Here is a 23608-nt window from a genome sequence, read left to right as displayed (position 1 = left end):
AGTGCCTTATCCTGCCAAATCTTGGAGGCTAAGCAGGGTTGGGTTTGGTTTGGTTGAAATCTGGTTGGGGGACTAGATGGATGTTGTGAACCACTGAGAGAACTTCAGCTATGGGTAGTACAGAAATGTAATGTAATAATTATAATACAAAATAATCAAGCAGAATTGTATCTCCATGCTAGTAAATCAAACGCTATTGGAAGAATTAGCTAATTAGCAGTTTTGGCAGTTACACTGAAGGGAAAAACAGGTATTATGTATGGTTTGGCTAGGATTAATGTTTTTGAGTTTTACTGAGAGTAATATTTGCAGCTTTTATGTACTATTTATAGATATAGATGTAGCACACAAGCACTTATTAAATCCATTTTCCTGCTATCAAACATGTCAGTTTCAGTTATGTAATTGATGCATAGATAAAATGATCTGTATAATGTTTAGTCATAGAAAAGAGATCTAAATTGATTATAGATCCATCATGCTTCAGTTCAGAAGAAACTCCAATATTTTACATTGTTCCACATTTAATGTTGTTGCATGAATTCTATTTGCCTATTAATGAGGTTTAAATATTGATGCAGCTCTAGCTTGAGGAGAGGGAATTCATTGGTAGTTACTTCATGCTCTGTCAGTTTAAGGTCCCAGTTGTCTGAAGATAGCAAGTTAAAATGTTTTCAGGTAGCGGGAAACGTTTGCTAAAGATCTGAGAGAGCTAATACTAGTAAGGGTTAAAATTCACTGGTCTACAATGACCATTGTAAATACTTGATAGAATCAATCTAGTATTTTATAATGCCTTGTATTAAAGTGTTATTATTTTACTGTATTATAGATGTGTTCGTCAGTATATCCCTCTGGTTAATCCAACATATGAAATTCTGGAACTGAAATGTCTAAACACCAATCCGACCCATTTTTCAATGGATATAGACTTAAAAACTAATGTAAGTTAGTTTTTGAACAACAAGTTTGTTTCATTGTTATCAGAGAAAGTGCTAGGAATGTGTTACAGAAATTGCCTGTTTTAAAGGTTTTATGGGTTAAATGCAATCCCCCTCTTCTAAATTCCAGTTGAATTGTTGTTTGCTTTAGTCTGCTATTTTTTTAAAAAGAAAAAAGTATAAAATCAATGAAAAAATACAAACCAGTTTAAATACAAAATATGCATGAATAGCAAAATCTGTCATACTATCTTCAATGACAATCTATTAGTATCAACCAATAATGTTTAATAATCTGCTTCCTGATAGAGGAAGTTTGAACACAGTATTTTACCACCTTGAAAGTAAACTCATTGATATCAACTGATAACTGATAAAAGAGGAATAAAACCCAGTCATGCTACTTGGAAATGTTAGTACTGGGGCAGTTGCATATAATTTAACAGATTTCAGAATCGATTACATAAATGACAGAACTGGGCAATTTGGTGTCCATAATGCATGCAGCAGGAGTTACTTGAAATATTCAGGACAAAATACAGTTTGGAAAGATGTAAAGTTATCTCCATGGAGCTTGGTTGATAAGAACTAATCTATTTGAGAGAGCTGTGAAAAGAAGCATAGAGCATGATTCTGAAGGTGCCTGATTATAGGATTCTCTTGGCAACAAAGTACAGAACTGAATAGAGTGATAAAAATGAGGTTTTCATCTCTGAGATGAGGTATGTGAACATCTAAGGGCATTTTAGGACATGTCTCTACTGCCTATTTTATGTAAAAGTGCTTCCTTAGGAGACCAAAAATATGCTAAAATAACTTTGGAGTTATTTTACAATGCAGATCCAAGGAAAGATGGCTACCACTAGTCTAAGCACACTGGGACTTCTGAATAGAGAAAACATCAATCATTACAGTTGAATGCAATTCTGTCACTGAAGATCATAGTGGAATTCAAGCCCCTTAAAAAAATAAAAAATGCCACTCTGACTTCCTGTAGATTTTAAAAACAATGCTTTAAACTTTCAGACTATAGATGAATTATATTTTAATGTTTGTTTCTACATATTGTACCATAAATATTGATGATCTATGTGCATTTGATGATGAATTGAACAAGCTGAATTCAAGGAGATACTTTTTTTCCTTGCTGGACAGTCTGTGATCTATAGAAGTCAACATTAATTATTGTTAACTCTAATGCATCTGTGAGCTAATGATCTGACCATAATATGGATGAACATGTTCAAACTCTTTCAGAATCTTTCTATAATGAATAAGATAATGAATCAAGATGATAAAGCTTGTCTATTTGCACAAATATTGTTTGTGAAATTATTATTGGCAAAAGCGGTCAGTATTTGCATATTTTATAATGATCTAATATGCTTTAGATCAAAAATGCTGTATGTAGTAAATGAATACTGTGTTTTATTTGCTTAGCTTGATGTTGTATGCTTGTGAAATATTAAGTACCCCATTTAAGTTTTTTTTGAAGGCAACAAAATTTTCAGAAGGGGTAGAAGACTGGGGAAAAGAGTATGTTCAGAGTATTAGCTTGGATCATTAGTTCCTCTGAACTCTTCTCTGTTCACAGGATGTTCCTGCCAAAGGGCAAGCAATTGGTGATTTTTGACAATTCCTTCTTTCCACTGCAGTCTCTCATATCCCCTAAGAAGCTGGTTTGCAAGGCAAAGGACACCCAAAAGACTGAGAGGTGGCATTGACTATGTGGGGAAACAGCTAGAGGAGAACTGGGTGTTATGGAAAACTTGAGCATTCTGTCAGATGTATTCTATGAGTAGTAAAACCGGACAGAATCCTACAGAACCTTAAAGACAAACAGATTTATTGTGGGATAAGCTTCCTTGGACTACTGTCCTCTTGATTTGATCGTGTATCTGATGAATTGAGCTCTAGTCAACAGAAGCTCATAACTCAGTTAAATTATCAGTCTTTAAGATGTCACAGTATTCTTCAGAGTAATCAAACACTTATTTCAGAAAATCTTTTGGAGGGGGAAATGAGATATGGGAAGGTATACTGGTGGCAGGTCAACCTATTCTGTAATTCTACTTCTAACCAAAAGGTCTAGGAACTTTCTAATACGTCAGAATGCTCATATAATTCATTCGGCTGAGAGGTCTAACTCTGATTTGAAATTGTGAGAGGAAGAGATTTGAAAGCAGCTAGGAACAATATGACTAAACATGTCCATTTGGTACTAGTCCCTAGACTTGTTTCTTTGTGATGGATGGATGAAGTCAGACACCCCAATCAACAGGATTTCTAGGAATGGTCTTCTGGCATTCAGGCTCCAGAGCAAGGAAATTTAAAGTATGGACTGCTGATTCTCTATTTATTGTGTGACAATTCTCTTTATTTAGGTCTAATTGGCTCCATTCAGAATCAGACAACACAGACTCCACTGTCAAGAATACTTAAACTCTAAAATTATAAAAACAGTATGATGACAGGATTGTGTAGCCTTTTCATGAATGCAGTATTTATGCCTAATCACCGATACATAGATCCTACATAGTGTTCCTATAATTAAATTGTACAGGTACATAGAATGCAAGGTTCTTTGTAAAGATCCCCAGTGCCTAAATGGGTTTCCCATGACATTAAGTCCAGTCATGTCTGACATTAAGTCCAGTCATGTCTGACACTAGGGGGCAGTGCTCATTTCTGTTCCTCAGCTGAGGGAGCCAGCATTTGTCTACGGATAGTTTCCATGGTCATTTGGCCAGCATAACTAAATGCCAAGGTGCACAGAATGCTGTTACCTTCCCACCAAAGTGTTACCTATCTACTCATATTTGCATGCTTTTGAACTGTTAGGTTGGCAGGAGCTGGGACAAAGCAATGGGAGATGACCCTATTGTGTGGATTTGAACTGCCGACCTTTCGATTGGCAAGATCAGTGGTTCTGCTGTTTAACCCACTTTGCCACCCACGTACCTCAGTACTCAGATATGCCTTTAGCAAATAAGGACGCAGTCCTATGGCCTTCCAACATAGCTGGAGAGGGCACAGGATGATTCTGAGTCCTAGCTCTGAAATCCAGTCTTGCAGTTGGGTCTCTGAATATTGAACTTCCACCCTGTTATCATCATAGTCAGCATGGAAAGAACCAAAACTGCCAGAACTGACTATCTAGATGAAATACAAGGAGCAGTGTGCAAGGCAGTGGAAACTGCTGCTGTTGCACCTTACACCCTGTCTTGGATGTAAGGAAGGTTCTTTGTTTTGTTAGCTTGCATGTAATGAAGGCGATAACATAGAAATGTGCCCTAATTCTTTGAAATATCTCTCAGAAAATGGCATGCAAGCTGTGCATGCAGTTTCAGAAGCAAAAAAGTTTATTCATGTCTATTAAGGTTTTTTCCCCTTTTGGAATATGTATTTTATTCAAATGTAGTCTAATAAATAAAATTCAGATTTTTCAAGATTCAAGAAGATAATCATATACTATTTAATATTTTAATGTTGTATTGAGCATTTCTGAGTTAGTATATTTAATATAAAATACAGCAAACACTTTATCATTAAATAAGCATAAGCTGGATTTGTTCTGTTACTAACAATTTTACAAGTGATTTGCATTCATTACATTATGATCTTGATTCTTTCTGTTATTGGCTTACTGCAGATAGATTTTTGAGGGAGCTCTAATAGGTTCATACATATTACGATTAGATCATTAGCTGAGAAATTGATTAGACTTAATAGTAAATTTTGATTCCTGTAGCCTACTAACTGTCCAGGCAGTTTAAATACACCTTTCTGACTTTAGCTTTCCTAATTAATTACCAGATGCTAAAATGCCACCAGTATTCATGGCACATTATCTGTAAAAGTACATTAAAAATAAATTACCTAAATTTAGTTCATGAAAGTGTTTAATCCCAAATGCATTAGTCTTCCATACCAAGTAGGTGAATTTCCAGCATCGCCACTTCAGACCTTCCTTGGCTTCAAGCATTTTCAGTAATCAGCCAGCTGCCACCTTTTGCTTCAAGAGAACCTTCAAAGTGCAGACCATCTCAGATACTGATTGAAACTGAATGACACCCACACCTTTGGCATTCATTACAGGTGTATGTGTGCAAGGCAGTATAGGGATATTTTCCAGTATTGACTTCCCTATCGCCTTTGAGTTTCAGCTCTTAGATATTTTCTTTGAAAGCTCTTTCTGCAGCACAAAAGTACTTTTCGGAAGCACGTATTCTAGAGCATAGAAATAAGCCCTTAGGTATATGTAGTTAACTGTATCATTTATTTATTTATTATATTCTACCTGGCCCATCAGCCCAAAGACTGCCTGGGTAGTTCACAAAATCAAAGAAAAATACAATAATATAAAATAATATAGTTTACATAAATACAATAATACAGTAAGGTAATAATCCACCAATCAAACCACAGCTAAATCAATCTAGAGGTACAGTAATAAAATGCTTTAAAATGGAAATAAAATCCTAACTATTAAAATATTGGGAAAATAAAAAAGGTTTTCACCCAGTGCCAAAAGGAGCAAAGAGTGGGTGCCAGCATGCCTCTTTGCAGAACTGATTCCACAGATGGGTTGCCACAACTGAGAAGGCCCTTGCCCAAGTAGCCCTTGCTCCATTGGACCTCCATTGATGATTGCAGGGTTCAGGTAGGCACATACAAAGGGTGAGTTCCTTCAAATAACCTGGCCCTAAGCCCTCTAGGGCATTAAATGTTAATGTTAGTACTTTCAATCAGGTCTGGACCAATTGGTAACCAGAGTAATTGATAGAGGACTGGCGTGATGTGTTCTTGTGGACCAGTCCCTGTAAGCAGCCTTGCTGCTCTATTTTGATTCAGCTGAAGTCTCCAGACTGTAGCATGATATTTCAGAAGGCAAATGGATCCCACATAGCTTCTAATAGTTATATACCTTAAAGTTCATGTGTTGGCTTGAAAGTCTTTCATCCTCAAGTGTGATTTTTTAAAAAGTCAGGGAACAAACCTCTTGGTAGGGAAGGAGTAGGGAGGTCGATGCGTTAGAGTGGAAAAGAAGTCCCCAGCAGGAGCCTGAAAGGTGTCGGGTAAATATCAACCAATATATCTTCACCAAACCCTAACACAAAGGGAAAAGTATAGTGTAACTAGCAGACCAGAAACCAGAAAAGAAATTTCTGCAAGTAGGAGTACCTCACGTGGTAGGGCCTGACTCCTACAAAACCTTTTTCTTTTAGCCTGCTCTCTGGTTTTAATCAAAGGACTTGGTGGATGTTGGCACAGATACATGACTTCACCCCCCCCCCCAACCACCTCCCACAGCTTCCTTGCCCTACTGACTACCTTCCAAAATCCTTTATAGAAATGGGTTATTGCTGAGAAGCATTGCTTGATCAAATTTCTTAAATAAAAATGCTGTACAGTAAAACATATTTTGTGGAATTCTGTATTGCTGATGTTGTTCTGCATATGTGCTTGACTTTTTAAAAACTTGACTTTTTCTGGAAACTGGAAATTTGCCAAATGAATAAGATTGTAACCTTTTTATGAAAGCTGCCCCATGAAATTCCATCAATGTTTCATGGTAATACCCATAGGCTTACAATCTATACATGATTTCCTGGGAGTTAAACCCACTGAAAACAGTCGGCACAGGACAGTGCTGTTCGATTATATAAATTCTAATTTGTATATTTGTTGTATTGATATAATAAAAAATTTCCAGCTAATTCATTACTAAAATTGGAAGTCTAGCTATTTTTCTTAGATTTGTAATGAACAAATATTTCTGTGTTATGTTTCTTTTTTAGTTTTGAAAATATATTAACAATCAACTTAATTCAGCCATATTGTTTAGAGAAATAATTCTGTTAGAATACAGCACACCAATTACCAGCTCCTAACATTGTATAGATTGAATTCTGTAATACCTCTTGCCATAGTATAAGAAGCTGCTAGTGCAAGTTGATTTCAAAGTATATTTAGCAGGCAAAACTGACTGTAAACCTTTTAATACTGGCTGCACCGTACGCTCTTTGGCAGTTTAGTGTATTACTGATGATGTTCTAATTATTTTGCCTGTTACTATTTAACAGTTGCTTACAGATACTTAATACAGTGCTTTCTCATTGCCAACTCTTGTAGTATTAGAGTGACTTGACCTCTGTTAGGTTAAATGGTATAACTGCTGTGTGTTTTTGTTTTTGTGGTCAGTACCTATCTATGTTGTTTGATCATAACCATTCAGTTGATGAAATATAACAGTTCCTGCTCATGTTGTAATAAGGTTATAATGGTTACAACTCTCTCTGGGCAGAGCCAGAGAGCAGGATGAACCTGGGCACTCAAGAGACAGAAAGCATGAAGTCAAGTCTGGCTGGAATCTGGCCAGTCACCATGGGCAGAATTTGGCAAAATATGTCAGATCAGGGTAAAGTTGGGATAGTTCCTAGTAGGTAAATGAAAGATTAGATTTAATCCAGAGATGAAGACTATGGCAAAACATATTTGTCAACCTGACTTGCAATGTTATTGACTTTTTACCAAGATTTGATACTTGGTACTTGTCAGAAAGTTTTGATTGATTTGATCAGTAGAAGTAGGGGTGGCCACTGGTCCAGTTTTGAAAAGATGGCTATTCAGTCTTTCAATGTGCTACCTTACTGAAAATGCTTCATAAGAATGAATAACTTAAAATTCAAGTGTCTTGACCAATTTCTTAAAAGATTATGCCTCAACAGCCACACCATCTTCAGAAGACTATTACTTCAAGTTTGGAACATTACTTCTAAGGCAGCTATGCTGGTGGAACATTTGGCATAGGGTTGAATTGTACTATGCGATTTTATTCCTGGCTTTGGATATTGGTTCCCTGCTTAGAAGCTCTGAACAGTTTTATCTTTTTCCTTTCTCTATGTAATTGTGAACCAAGTCCTTGTCATTTAGAGTAAGTAAATCACAGCATAGCAATTTCTTGGAGGTGATATGAATGTGTATAACTGTGGGAGGAAAACAGAGAGACAAGAGCATGCAAAAATATACTTCGTGTTGCCATTTAAAAATTGAGGGTTTTTAAAAATTGTGCAGCGTATAACACTTAAAAACTATCTCTGTGATATGAAAGAAGGAAAGATAACGTAGCAGTATATACCCTGAAAAAAACCGGAGTTCTCTTTCTTTCATCCAAACTTTAAAACAACCTCCACTTCCCTCTTTGTGGTTGGTATCACAATGTTTTTAGTTTCTGGGGAATAAACGTGCTGTGACTGCCACTGTTTACTGCAATGCACTTTATCAGTCTTAGCAGATCCTGCCTGCTGAGAGTAGAGAAGGCATACAGTGGAACACATTAATCACGTAAACATCAACTGTGCCAATATGAGGCACAAGGAAAGAATGGCTCTAAAAAAAGCATTGATTTTTGTTGTGCTTTTGCTCCTCTACCCTTTCTATTGCAGCTGATTGTAGCTCCACATTCCACTACAGAAGTACCAGTTCAGTTTTGTCCTTCTGCCCTGGGAAGAGCCAGTCACACTGCAAGAATCAGTTTCACATGTTCACAGGTATGGATCTTGGGGTAGTAGTGGACAGCTTGATGAAGATACTGGCCCAGCGCTCAACTGCTGTGAAGAAAGCAAACTCTATTCTAGGCATAATGGAGGAGACTGTCAGTGGCTATTGCCTTGCTGGCTAGGAGCTACCTCTTTCCTGGAGGTGTCATGCCTGCATATTCTACTTGCTGAAGAGCTTGAGCAGGAGGAGGTCTTGTATGCATCCTGCTTGAGAGATCCTGTGGGCAGCCAATTTGCCACCATGTGTATGGAGTGCTGGACCTTTGATCTGATCCAGCATGTCTTTTCTTAGGAACTTATGATGCTCAATTTAATCTAATTAATGAAATATTATTTAGCACTGGAACAAATTATGCTTTAGTCCATCACATATGCAGACACTGGAGTGTGGGTAAGCTGTTTCTTACCCACCAAAGCATTTTTCTTGGACAAAGTCTCTTGCCTTTGAGCCTGAATTATTATCCTGGGGATAAGAAATGGCACGAGGCTGCACAGGCTGGAGAAAAGTGCTGCAGGGCCCAGCAAAGCTCATGAACCACATATTTCTTAATCTTGGTGAAAAACATATCAGATATTAAATGCTGGGTTCTTCATGAACCGAATCATGCCCAAATATATATAAACAATAAATGCGGTTGATTGAGATTTTCAGGCTGCAGTCCTATACAGAGCTACTTGAGAATTAAACCCATTGAACTCAGTTGGGATGACTTTTGAGTAGACAGTGATGGGATTGTGTATTATTTATTTATTAGATTTATATCCTTTCTTTTCTCTTACAAAGGACTCCCAAGTGGCTTACATCATTCTTTTCCTTCTTTTTTTCAATCTTATCCCCACAACAACAACCCTGTGAGGTAGGTTGGGCTGAGAGTCTGTGACTGTCCCAAAGACACGCATTTGGATCCATGGCTGAGCAGGAACTGTTACCAAATTTCCTGAGTCCAAGTCCTGCACTCTTAACCACTACACCAAAGTTATGAACAATTCTGGCTTGGTTAAAGTTCTGGAAGGTATTCCAAAATGTGTACAAGTACAAATGCCATTGTTCTTTGAATAAGCTGTGCTGGTTGATTTTTAAGATGAACTCAAATGTTCATTTCTACTATTAATTACTAAATTGTATTTGAAAATAATATCTGTCTTCACTGTAAAGTTTCTAAAAATATTAACATTTTTCTTCATTGCCATGAATTTTGAAAAGGAATAAATAAATAAATAAATAAATAAATAAATATGATTAATCTATATTACTAAAAACTGCAATTGGATATGAAACAGCACAGCTAATATTCTGACACAAACACCGTAATGGAAGCATGGGCTTTTGTGCCTGAGTGAAATGTTTGGTTTCTAACACATATGATACCCTTTCTTCATTCTCGGCAGGGTTCTGAATCCCAGTGGGATTCTCACTTGTAAAACACTTCAGTTGATTACCAGCTGCATGATTCCCTATAATACAGCAAAAAGGCATGTCTTTTCTACAAGAAGTGATTTACAGCCCAAACCACAATTCAGTTATACAAGATTGGAAGATTTAGGTTGTCATCTCAGAAACACTTATCTAAAAGTAAGCCTGACTGTGCTTAGTGGGACATTTATAGGATTGCATGGTACATGTATTTTATTTAATTGATTTTATCTTAACTGCCAGAAGCCTGTGGGGTTACTCTGGACCCCAGAAGCTAGTTGAAATATTTGCAATGCTTTTAAAAGTAAAACTGAACCACTCTGTACTCTATAAATACCTTAATGATTATGGGGCTTGTTGACCTGTGGAGTTTCATCTTCTGTCTTTCTTTTCATCTTTTAAAAATATTTGACTTACCAATGAGTGGTTCAATTTGTCTCTGTTGAAATGAATAGGAAAGTAAAATTATCAGATATTCTGTCCTGTTCTTAAATCAGGATAAAGAAAATTACAGAAATTTGCCTGTATCCTAAATTGCATTTTGTGTGTGCGTGATTAAAATTGTCTTGTTATCTTCACACCTAAGCAGAGGACACTAGTTTAATTTGAAATCTACACTACTTACATTCTTTTTTCTGCTTTAATATTGCTTGGAGGAGAAAACAAGCAAGCCAAAGTGCTGGCATTTTAGATATATATGGGCTATACCCAAGGACAATTTGGGAGGATAAAGTGCTATTATTCAGCCTAAACACATGATAGCTCATAGAACTCTGATCAATAAATTAAAAGTTTTATTCTTTATCAAATACCAAAGCAATAAAATAAGTAAATAATTCACTGAAACCTTACAGGTCCAAATTGACACTTATTTTTTTGTCAGTGTGTGTCTCTCCTGTCAAATAGTGGCAAATCTCCAAGATTTTATCTCCGCCAAACCTTTAATCAATATCTCATCCTTTCACTTGCTATGTTGAGTTCCTTCAACATTTTCAGTGTTTTAGTCTAACTTTTATGACCTTTCTTTGCTCTTTTCATCCCTAAATCATTTGAAACTTTTGGCTTCTCTGTTTAAGACCCTGGTATTAGATTATTATTCCATTATAATAATTACACTAAAAATATATCAGTAAGTGTTTGTTTTTGCCAGTCCAATGACCAGATGCTTTAACAAAGGCCTCCAGGAGCCTTTTTCACAATATATAAAAAGCATGGCATGGCAAAAACTTTAACCTTAAAAAATGGCATTGATTTTCTTCCCTTGATTTCACTGATTAAATACTTCTGAACTGACACTTTAAGCCATCTTATAGCTGAGTAGCTGACTAATCTAAAATCAACTAATGACAGCACTTATAGGACAAGCCTTAACTGTTTCTGATTGTGCTTCATTGCCGTATTGAGAGAAATGGCTACGGGTTATTATCTGCTTCATTTGTTTCTGGTTTGGAACTGTGCACAGAACTCTCTGAAATAAGAATTTAAATTCAGACTGTAGTTACTTTGCTCTTGTGATCACTGAAATTAACTTTGTTGGGGCAGCACAACTGAAATGCCAGGTTGACTATAACAGTTATCCAAGATGTTAATATACTTATATCACCTATTTCTCCTAGCAAACTAGCAACATCCTTTCGTAATGGAGTGAGACTAATAGTACTACCGAATGTTAGAGGTGAACAGGATCTATTATTAGACCCTGCCATATATATTCTTTGCTTACACTTCTACTATTTAATATGCTGCTATGAATAATGTATCTTCTCAAGTATACCTCAAGAAAATAAGCAGTACTAGTTAATGAACCAGTAGAAATTCTCCTCCTAATGCTTGGTTAATGAACTTACTGCCAATTAAGGAAAATAAGTGGGAGACATTAGGTTTTTTTTCTTCCAAAGCCAAATAAATTCTATCAGAATTGGGTTGCTACCTATCTAGCACTGTTTCCATACATGTTCTGTTAAAATAAATTTGCCTGTATTGGAGTAGAGCTTGATACCTTGTATTTAATTTGGGTTTATTGGAGTTATCTCTTGAATTCTTTTTATCCACATTGTTGGAATGCCTTCAGAACTATTATTGGCTAAGTTCTACATTTCAACCTATGGCCAGATATCAGTATTTGTTAAGTATTAGTAAAATGACACATGGTTGGCAAATTTATAGTACAGTGCTATGCACATATTTACTCAGAAGTAAATCTCATTAGGTTTAATCCTAGTAAGTAACCAGGTTTATTCTCACAAGACCATGGCTGAGAAGTTGTTGTGTTGTATGAATGTGTCATGGTTTCTTTAGGGCAGCTTATTTTAGATTTTGTTGGAATTTTCATACCCCTTGTGGCTTCTTTTGATGTCCAGACCATTGAGATGAATACATTGTGGGTTGTTGGGAACATTTAGCCTTGCAGCAAGAGAGCTGAAACCCCCACCACTCCTTGTGATCTGGATAACACTACAGCCATCTCCCTTTATCTTTTCTCAGTGCACTCCATGGTCCTAAAAATCAGGAGGAAAGCATAGCTGAGAGTGTCCCAATTATATATTAATTTTTATTTTTTTATTTTCATAAAAAAAGAATGTGCAGGAATGAATGTCTGCTGCTGGAAATTTGCGTAATTTTCTTCTTAGCATTTGCCATGAGATTTACACAATTGGCCCCTTTTTTTTTTTTTTTTTTTGCTATGCCATAGCATTTGTGCGTGTGTAGTGATTTTCCTTATGCCCCTATACCCACATATATATCTGACAGCTTGTCGCAATGGAGACTCGTGGTGGCAGCAGGGTGAGAGAGTCACAAATGCCAAAGGGGCTGGAAGCTAAAGAAGGAGAAAAGAACCTGTAGCTTTTGAATATGAAACTGCCTCTAAAGAAAAGTGTATACTAACAACAGAGATCCAGTATGGAGGTTGAAACTGACAAGACAGTGTTATATTAATTTACTTGGCTAAATAGCAGTCTGGTGGTCTTTTTTTTTTTAAAGAAATTTTATTAAAATTTTAAACTAATACTAAAAACATCAATCATCACATACATCGTATGTATACATTGTATGTATCGTATGAGAGCCAGTGTGGTGCAGTGGTTAAGAGCGTGGGACTGGGACTCAGGCGACCCAGGTTCGAGTCCCCGCTCGGCCATGGAGCCAACTGGGTGACTGGGCCTGTCACAGCCTCTCAGCCCACCCTACGTCACAGGGTTGTTGTTGTGGGGATAAGATGAAGGAGGAGGAGAATGATGTAAGCTGCCTTGAGCCCTTTGAGGAAAAAGGCAGGATATAAATCAATAAATAAATCGATAAAATAAATAAAAATCGGACTTACTGGGTCAGCCCCCTGCTACATATTTTTAACATTCTATAATCATATTCAAATCAGTTTATAATAACTTAAAAACATCTCTAAGTCTACGCCAAGTCCCGTTTCTCCAGCCAATCATAAAAAAAATCCCAAGTTTGATAGAAGTCAGTGTCTTCTTTCTCCTTCAGTGATAAAGTTAATCTATCCATTTCTGCACAGTCCAGAATCTTTCTTAGAATCAGTTCATCAGTGGGTAGATCCTCACTTTTCCAGTATTGAGCAAATGCAATCCTCGCCACTGTGATTAAATGAAACATCAAATACATTTCCTGTCTGTTAATATCTTCCAGTATGATGCCTAACTAGAAAACTTCAGGTTTAAAAGCAACGGGTTTTTGTAGTATTTCCTCCAGCCATTTATGAATTTTAATCCAATACTTTTTCACATTATCACAGGTTCACCATATATGATAAAAAGTACCCACTTTATGTTTACATTTCCAACATCCATTTGACATATTTGGAAACATCTTAGCTAATCAACTTGCCGACAAATACCATCTATAGAACATTTTATATAAATTTTCTTTATACGAAGTTGCTAATGTTACCTTAATATTTCTCTCCCATAGCTTTTCCCACTTTTCTAATTCAAGATTATATCCAAAGTTTTGTGCCCATGTTATCATAGTTTTCTTAACTTGTTCCTCTTCCATTTTCCTGTCAAGTAAAAAATCATATAATCTTTTAATCATTTTCTCATCTGTTTTAAGCATCACTTGATCAAATGCTGTTAAGTCTTTGTAACACCTCCATACTTTATAATATTTAGCATATCTCGATTGCATCTGCACCTTGTACCACCAGGAGATATTAAATCCCTGTTCTTGTATTTCTAGTTTCAGGCCTTCATCCTTATCCAAGATATCGTCATATCTTATGATCCCTTCAGAGTTCAATACATTTGGATATGCAAAAGCTTCCATAGGTGAAAGCCATCTTGGTAGTTTATTATACACTTTTGACTTTAGCCTTTTCCACACTGACATTAATGATCTTCTAATAAAGTGACTCAGAAAAGACCCATGTGACTTAGCCTTCTCATACCACATATAAGCATGCCAACCCATTTGCAAGTCATGACCTTCAAGATACAAATTCTCTTATTTCGCAAAATTATCCATTCTTTTAGCCAAGTTAGAACAGACGCTTGATAATACAACATCCAATCAGGAAGACCGAAACCCCCGTTCTTTTTGGCTTCCTGAAGCATTTTAAATTTAATCCTTGGTTTCTTTTTTCTCCAGATAAATCTCGAAATTTGAAAGTTTAGGTCATCAAGGATTTTTTAATCAATTTTTACAGGAATCATCGAACAAAAACAAAAGTTTAGGTAATATATTCATTTTAACAAGTGCTATTCTTCCCATCAAAGATAATTGTAAATTGGCCCGTTTTTCCAGATCACCGTTTATATCCTTCAATAATTTATCATAATTAGCTTCTTTCAAAGTAGTACATTTGGCTGTAAGATAGATTCCCAAATACTTAACCTTTTTAACAAGCTGCAGATCTACTTGTTCCTGGAATCTTTTTTTTTTTTTGTTCTTGCGTGAAGTTTTTCACTAACAACTTTGTTTTTTCTCTATTTATTTTCATCCCCGTATCCTCACCATATTCAATCCGTTGTAAAAGTTTAGGCATTGTTACAGAGGATTCCTCCATTATGAAGACCAAATCATCTGCAAATGCTTGCAATTTATAACTTCCATCCCTAATTCTAGTACCTTTAATGTGCTCGTCATCCCTGACATTTCTATTCAATACCTCTAATACCAAAATAAACAACAGGGGTGAGAAGCAGAGTGCAAGATTGCAAGACCCTGACCCACCCCTCAAAAAAAGAAAAAAAAAAGAGTTGCAGTCACATTACTGAACTCATGAGAACCCAGTAAATTAATGGTGATTTGATTCATGGCAGGGGCAGAATTTTTCAGGAGCTAGTGACACCAGTGTACTAATTCAGAAAGATACTGATTAGGAAAGAAGGAGTTGTTCTACAAAGGAGCCTGGATCCATGCTAGGAGCCATCAGGACACTGTGGGGAGGAGGGAATAAGCCATAGCAGGAGAGTATTTGGCTGTCTGTTAGGTTAATGAGCAAGCAACTGACCCATCATTGCTTAACATGGCATTCAAACAAACCCAATGATTTTGGGATTGCAGTGCTAGCCACTTCATTGTTGCATACACGAATCAACTCTTGGAAATACTCACACTGAAGGGTTAGATCTCTATTGCATAAATTTTCGTCTTTAAAAGAACTCCAGAAAAACTCAGCAGGTCACCTTCTATAACTTTGCTCCTTCTCCAAGCAGCTTGAAACAGTGGCCTCCTAACTAGAAGTTTTGTTAAATTAATGCAAGCCAATCGGGGTGACATTTATTGTAGAATTTGATAACAAATGAAAGAAAGATAGCCAGAATACTAGCTATTAGGGAGTATGACCTATTGCTGATTCCAAACTGAATACCATTCTTCCCTTCCAAACTCAATACTCACACATCTTTCTAAGATAGTTTTTCTTAGAAAGATAGTTTTTCTTCAGGTGATGGGGCCAATCACCTGAAGCACCTGACACTTCTCAGCTGGTCTTCCCTATGACACCAGAACCTGGAATTATTGATGGCAGATCCTCCTCATTTGCAGGTTCCATTTGTCTTCCCATGTTGTTGGAAGCTGAATGACTCTCCACTACAGCCTGGTTTAACTCTGAGTTCACTTGCTTTGACATCCCAGTTGCAAATTCTAATCCCTCTTCCTCATTCGAGTCAGAATCCATTCCCACATTCCTTGAAGGCATTTTGCAGGTGAAATGGGTCCAGTCCCTACATCAACAGTAATGTCTTTTCTGTAGAAAGAATTCACTTGCTTTGAACAGACCTTCCATTGTTGCTGCAGTTTCATCCATCTTGCACACAACATAGGGTGGCACACAGCATAGGATGGCATGTATTCCAGGTTTTGATGGGGGAAAATTGCACATATCAGACCTCCATGTAGCTATGCCTTATCTTATATATCTTATATATATTGAGGGAGAGTCCACTACCTGCAGTGCCATGTAAAAAGCTCTTGAATGAGCACAAGAACTTGCCTTTAGCATCGTCATAATTTTCCATCTCATCATTACATGGAAACTGCACAACAGATGTAAATTCAAAGTTCCAAGCAGACATTGTGGGACCGTACATGTATGACACTCTTCAGGGGCAAGAAAACGCCCTTTCTTGTAGGCAGCCCTGAGTTTGCAACACTTTGTAGTTGCCACATGTGTACAATAGCCACTTGACAGGGAGCCACCAGTGTTTCGTTTGAAAATTACATTTTCCAAGTACATGAGGAAAAATACTACAGGGGATTGCTCATTACAATATGAATATTTTTATTCTCTCTACAGCTTGAGGAATGGATATTTTTCTTGTCTGGGATTGGTCTGATTCCGCAGCCAATGGAGCCAGCTAGTGTAAGTTCTTGCCTTGGCCACCATTCTTCTATCATCATAAATTTCAAGAATCCTACATATGAAGATGTACTGGTAGATGTCATTTTAACAGGTATAGTAACTTGCTTTTATCATTGTGTAACTGGATATTTATTTCACCTGAACAGTATATTCAATGTATATCCACATGGTAATATTTGGTGACCTACATGCAAAGAAAACATTTTCTTCTTACCCAGGAAAGGAAATATCTGGATTTATGTGTAAATTGTCCCAGTTTTCAGTTGGCTTTTTCCTGGCAAGTTGAAAGGTGGGCTTTATCCTGCTCACTACTACCCAGTGCTAACCAAAGCACAGATCTATCAGCAAAAGTTTGCCTTTGCTAGAACAGGTCACGTGGTACATTTCCAGATCAGGCAGCCTGAGTAACTAGGAAATCATCACTTTGTGCCTGAAGTCAGGTTGGTCCTTATTAAGGGAAACAGTTGAAACTCAGATTGTATGCAACCCTACTGCATCTGCATTAATTCACTCTTGCCTGATTTATTGCAGCACAGTCAACAAATATTGAGCAGTTTGTGCAAATACCTGTTAAATGATGCTAAAACAAGTGACAGACTGTGCACAGCAAGTATAAACTGCTTTTCTGGTAGTTACTAGAAATTTTCTTGGGAGGAGTTCATCTTGCTGTGGATCTAGAATTCCTGATATGCCTGTTTCTGAAACTATAGAACATCAGTACAACCTGGACATGTCTTAATATAAAATTTATGGATTTAAAATTGGCGTGTGGGGTGCCCTTGACTTCCTTAGAATTTTGTGAGGGCTTTTTTCTTCAAAAACATCAGAAATAGTAGGCAAAAATCTGAAAAACATCTTGTCTGCCACTACTGATTTTTTTTCTGCAATGCACAATGACAAAGAAGTGTTGAATGAATGCATTGAACAATGATAGACACCCAATAAAAATCTAGCTTTCATACTTATTTTTCCCTGCAACTGATAGAGAGAGCTATAGTGCTTGTGATCATGGAAGCAATATACAGCCATTGTGACTTAGTAGTCATTGAGAACCTTATTCTTCAAATCCCTCTTTAAAGCCATATAAATTGCTGGTCATCTCCACAACTCGCAGTAGTCAATTCCATAGCTTAACTATGCATTGTGTGAAAAGTTGCTTCCTTTTATCTCCTCTCCACACAGATTCATTGGCTTAATCTACAGTCTTATATTACAAGAAATAGAGGAAAACTAATGCTTTATTACAATTATCTATTTTATCCAATTTGATCTTTAGGCATTTTTCTTTGAATGCTAATATGATATGGCAGGTGGATAGTGATGTAGTGATTATATTGTTTATAGCTAACCTTTTCATGTAAATGTGTCTAACATACACAAATGTGGTTGGTTGTTGTTTTAAGGGTGGATTCGACTGTGTACATACCTGCATTGTGAAAACTGATAATTTATTCCTGTCTCTGCTTTCTGTCCTTCAGCCAGTTTCAGATCCATAAGAGGACCTCTCTTCTTATCTTATAACTGCTATGCTTATTCAGGAGTTACTGCTGAGAGATTTGGTCAAAAGGATTTTTGAAGTCCAAGTAAAAAGTATAGATGCAATTCCCATTTTCATTTGATGCCAAACAATAATTTTATTTATTTTTGACAAAGCAGCCCCTTCTCACACTATTCCATAACACAGAAACCTCAAATTAATCTGGACAAAGCAGAGCATGCGATTTTCTCTTCCAAGCATCATAATCTCCTTTTATGTGGCCTCTGAGTTCTTGTGTTAGTGGAATATCCCATAATGCTGCAACTGCTGAGGTGATGTAATAGGCTGGTGATGATGTTAACATGATTACAGTCCATACTATTTGTTTGTTTGTTTATTATCTTTCTAATTCACCCAGTAACTAATGTTCTCTGGGGTGATTGCAACAATTAAAAGAATAAAATATAGAACACTTAAAAACATAAATTGAAAGAAGCTATTTAAAAGAGTAAGGAAATGCAGAACAATGAACAGCAAAGGAATTGACAGAACAGGCACAAAACTAGCACTAGGTCTCTAAATTGTGTGGGAGAAAAGCTAGCAATGTAGGTGCAAGGATAACCTCTTCTTCATTCCATAAGTGAGCTTCCACAACTGAGGGGACTTTCTCTCCTATAGCCACCCATCTAGTGCCCTTCAACTGGGCCTCCTAAAAGACAGCCTCTGAAGATGACCTAAAGGTCCCAGCAGGTACCAAACCATTTAGGGCTGTAAAGGGCAATGCTAACACTTTGAATTTGGCTCAGAAATTAACTAGGAGCCCATGCAATTGATGCACTGGCATCACATGATCATATCAGCCAATCCTGATTATTTTGAACTAAATAAAGTTTTGGAACTGTCTTCAAAGGTAGGCCCAAGTACAGAACATTGCAGGAACCCAGCTGGAAGATTACTAAAGCACGGATAAGGGACTTTCTCTGTCACCAGCCAGACTCTCCCTGTTCAGGTTAGCTCACCTACTGGTATACCAGCTTAAACTGATGAAAGGCATTACTGGCCACTAAGGCTACCTGGGCATTAAGTGACAATCATGAATCTGGGAGTAGCCCAAAGCTGCATGTCCAATCTTTCAGAGGGATAAAACCCTCTCAACAGCAGTATGAATGCCATTCAAGCAGGCAGATAAACCACCTCCTAGCAGTAGATCTGTCTTGTCTGGACTGACCTCCAGTTTGTTGGCCCATATCTAGTCTTTTATCTTGTTCAGGCACCAATCCAGGATATCCACTGCCTCTTTTGAGGCTGAGGAAAAGGAGAGGTAGAGTTGGGTGTCATCAACATATTAAAGCATCTCAGCCCATATCCCCAAATAACATTCTCCACTGGTTTCATGTAGATGTTAAATAGCATGGGAAATTTAACTGAGCCCTGTGAAACCCCAGGTGTGATATAGTTGCCATAGAACAGAGCAATAATCTTTCAGCATCATCTTACAGAAGCCACTTTCCAAGAAGGAATGGTGTCACCATAAAATAGCGACCCCAGCTCCCTACTTAGACAGGCAAGTCCAGAATAATGCCATAATTAATTGATTGTGATTATTTTCTTTTGCTGCATTCTCCAGTGCTTGCAGTTGCCTTAGATAAAATTCTGGTCAGTTTGAAGCTATGAATGGTACTGTGAGAGCCAGTGTGGTGTAGTGGTTAAGAGCATGGGACTGGGACTTAGAAGATACGGGTTCTAGTTCCCACTCAGCCATGGAGCCAGCTGGGTGACTTTGGACCAATCACAGACTCTCAGCCCAACCTATATCACAGGGTGGTTGTTGTGGGGATAAATGTGAGAATTTTCAATTTAGGGAACTCCTGCATTATCCAAGAGAATTAACTGAGCCAACAGGGATGCCCTTTGTGAATTAGGTCTTTTCTTTTCCCTTTTCTTTCCTTTTGATGATTTATTGGTCAGTCTTCAGCTCAAGCTCTTAGAGTGGCTTACAAAGATAAAAACAACAAATAACGGCACTAAAACACAGCAGCAGCAGAGAAAATAAAAATCTACCATAAAGCATCTGTAGACAGATTTAAAAGCCTAAAGGTCCTGGGCAAATAAAAAGGTTTTTTTACCTTATACTGAAAAGAAAAGAAAGACAACACCAGGCAAGTGTCCCTGAGGAGCGAATTCTTCAGTTTGGTTGCCTCAGCTGAAAAGGTGCTGCTTGCAGTCAGCATCTCCTTCACCTCAAATATTGGTGGGACTTAATAATTCAAAGCAGTTAAGCAAGAAATTATGCCTCAAGGGACTATATTTTACAATATACTATTACTGAACATTTGCATAAAATGGTCTTGTGTAAATCTGTCACCTATTATGAAACAGTGAAAGGTGCCCCATATTGAGCAGTGTGAGATAAAATATCCAATATCTTTAAAATGATCTCCATCATAAAGCTCTGAAGTTCACTGAAGTGAACAAAGCATTTCTTTAATATTTTATTTAAGAAAAGAAGCACCATGAAATACCTAGTGCTCTTTTCTCTCTCCTTCCATCCCCTGTTCCAAGTTGGCTCAACTTTGTGTTAAAGTTGCTAACTTTGTGTTAGCAGTTGCAATACCTATGGAATGAAGCTTTTTGTAAAACTCTTTCCTTGCTATTGGATTGGTGGAGTGCAGAATATTTGAGACTTTCCAGGAGAAAAGAAAAGGCTTTTCTTGAGTAAAATGTGTGATACTTTATTAGCTTTCAGACTTTTTGTAACTCCAGAATGCTTTTATATTGTCAGCTGTAATGACTGTGATTAGTAAATGAGCATCTGCAGGTGAATGCTGCCCACATATTCATGACCATATTTTGGAAAGCACAAATGTGTTGCTATTACACAATTTCATTCTGCTCCATTTAGACAAAAAAATGCATGTTTTGTGATGCTTTATCACTCATCAGTATTTCTTCTGATTTGCGAAACAACAAAACTGTTATAAGTAGCAAAGAGTCCATAACATGCTTGCCTAAATCAGACTTTAGAAAAATCATCTCGGAAGCAGTCATATTTCATTTACAATCTCTACGGGAACCATGTGCAATTAATACAATTCAGAGACTAGTTTTAAGAGGACTAAACTTTTTTTAATGGTGCTAGATTCCAAAGGAACAAATCTATATGGCAAAGTGGACTAATTTAATTTTCTTCCTCGTTCTCTTCTCACCTTTCTTTTGTGTACAGCTCTTTTTACCATTTGCTTTCAGTGTTTACTCACTGTTTACTCTGAAACAATACTGTATTTATTTCAATTACCATGATTTAAAGAGAACTGCTAAATGAGTACTATGCTCTCCAGGGTGCTTATAACTTCTTGATCAGATGCTCTCAGAAAAGCGATATGTAATATAACATGAAAGTAGTGATGGGGTGAGTTTCTTAGAGAACAAGAGTAAAAGCAGCCAGCGCCCCCCCGCAAAAAAAAAAAACAAAAAACAAAACCTGACTGGCTGAGTGCAAATGGTTGAACTAGACTGTAATCGCTCTTGGTCAGCATATTTAGAATAAAATTGCTCTTCCAGAAGCCAGAAGTGCCCCCATGCTATTTTACATCTAAAACCAAATTATATACTGTAATATTTATACTGGAATTACAGCATTATTGATCTGTAATTTCCTGTATCTGTAATTAAACCAATAACTAGTAGATTTGCAGTTCTACAACTATAATCAGATGCACATTTATCAGAAGTAAGCCTCACTGAACACAGTTAACTTCTGAGTAAATATGCATAATTTTGGGCTGCATTAACATTTTTGTACAAATACAAATGAAAGGGTGTTTATGTTGATCTACTGTTTGATGTTACTGTAATGCGAACTGGCTAGAGGCTTCACCTGATGAGGAAGAGTTAACTGACAAGAAGGAGAAATTGTTACAATTGCCCAGTGTTTGGTTAATGAGATACTGGAGCTCAAGGTCGAGACAGGACCAGATAGGCTCTTGGTATGCAGAAGGGAGAGATATTGTGAATTATATCCAAGGATAAGACTATTCACATTCCCAGGGACAGGACATGGGACACTAAGGGCAGATGGTCCTCACCCGGGATCCATCACCCCAGGTGTTATCTGATCAGGATGGGGGGTGGGGGATAAAAGACGACAGCCTGAAGAGGCTCCTGGTACCTCTTCAGGGATAGTGTCCACACATGCTGTTGGGCTACTTGCTGAAGAATGCTGTACTACCCTGTGTCATTGATCTCTATGACTGCTATAGTATTTGAGTGAATGAGTAGGCTAGGTGAAGCTTTGTTATTTTGTGTCTGAGGAGACCAACTGGAGTCTTGCTGGGGCTTTGGCTGGTTGTGTAGTGTATCGGTGCTACCCTCCAAATACCCTTTTCTGACTGAACACACTTAAGAGCCCATTATTGGGCTTATGCTGTGGCGGTGAGGGCGGCGAAGAAGAAATTCTTCTCCGCTTCCATTGCATCCTCACAATGCTGTCCAGTGGAGCTCTTTTGGGTGGTACAGGGGCTGGTAAACCCGGGCCCAAAGAAAGATTTCGTGCCACCCTCGAAGGCCCGCTGTGACGACTTCAATCATTTCAGGGAGAAAATCGCTCAGATTCGTCACGAGCTGGACTCTAGTAGTGAATCAGATTCTATTGGGGAGGTGCCAGTGTTGCCGTCTGGTCCACAATTGATGGATGAGTTTCAGTTGTTGCAGCCTGATGATGTGGACAGGGTGCTTGGACAAGTACGTCCTACCACCTGCTTAGTGGACCCTACTCAAGAAAGCCAAGGACGGGATTGGGACCTGGATTCTGGAGGTAGTGAACGCCTCTCTAAGGGACGGCCGGTACCTGCCCCTTTAAAGGAGGCGGTAGTCCGGCCAGTCCTAAAGAAGGCATCCCTGGATCCAGAGGTGGCTGCCAATTATAGACTGGTGGCCAACATCCCGTTCTTGGGCAAGGTGCTAGAGCGAGTGGTGGCGGGACAACTCCAAGCACTCTTGGATGAAACTGATTATCTGGACCCATTTCAGTCCTGCTTCAGACCCGGGTACGGTACTGAATCTGCCTTGGTCACTCTGTATAATGACCTGTGCAGGGAGAGAGACAGGGGAAGTGCATCCCTGTTGGTTCTCCTGGACCTCTCAGCGGCTTTCGATATCATCAACCATGGTATCCTTCTGGAAAGGCTTGTGGGATTGGGAGTTGAAGGCACTGCTTTGCAGTGTTTCCACTCCTATCTCAATGGCCGATTCCAGAAGGTGGTGCTGGGGGACTATGGCTCTGCGCCATGGCAGCTATGCCATGGAGTTCCGCAGGGGTCCATTTTGTCCCCCTTGCTATTCAACATCTACATGAAACCGCTGGGAGAGGTCATTAGGAGGTGTGGGCTGCGG

The 23608-nt window shown here is 37.9% G+C and overlaps 1 protein-coding gene across 15 annotated transcripts in view; it reads left to right on the top strand.

Moving 5' to 3' along the window:
* Nucleotides 1-23608, top strand: part of CFAP47 (cilia and flagella associated protein 47) — a 260884-nt gene that overhangs the window by 176935 nt on the left and 60341 nt on the right. For 11 of the 15 annotated variants that reach the window (XM_044441887.1, XM_044441885.1, XM_044441877.1 and 8 more), the window contains 3 exons: nt 833-944; nt 8390-8494; nt 16675-16831. In XM_044441887.1, coding sequence (XP_044297822.1) covers nt 833-944; nt 8390-8494; nt 16675-16831 — 374 coding nt within the window. Of the gene's footprint in view, nt 1-832; nt 945-8389; nt 8495-16674; nt 16832-18218; nt 20143-23608 lie in introns of those variants that run through there. The other 4 variants (XM_044441886.1, XR_006415883.1, XR_006415885.1 and 1 more) reach the window with 4 other exon arrangements.

This window comes from Varanus komodoensis, unplaced genomic scaffold, assembly GCF_004798865.1.
Source record: "Varanus komodoensis strain SLA01 unplaced genomic scaffold, ASM479886v1 scaffold4, whole genome shotgun sequence".
NCBI classification, from domain to species: Eukaryota; Metazoa; Chordata; class Lepidosauria; order Squamata; family Varanidae; genus Varanus; species Varanus komodoensis.
This window is presented reverse-complemented; position numbering and strand designations above follow the sequence as displayed.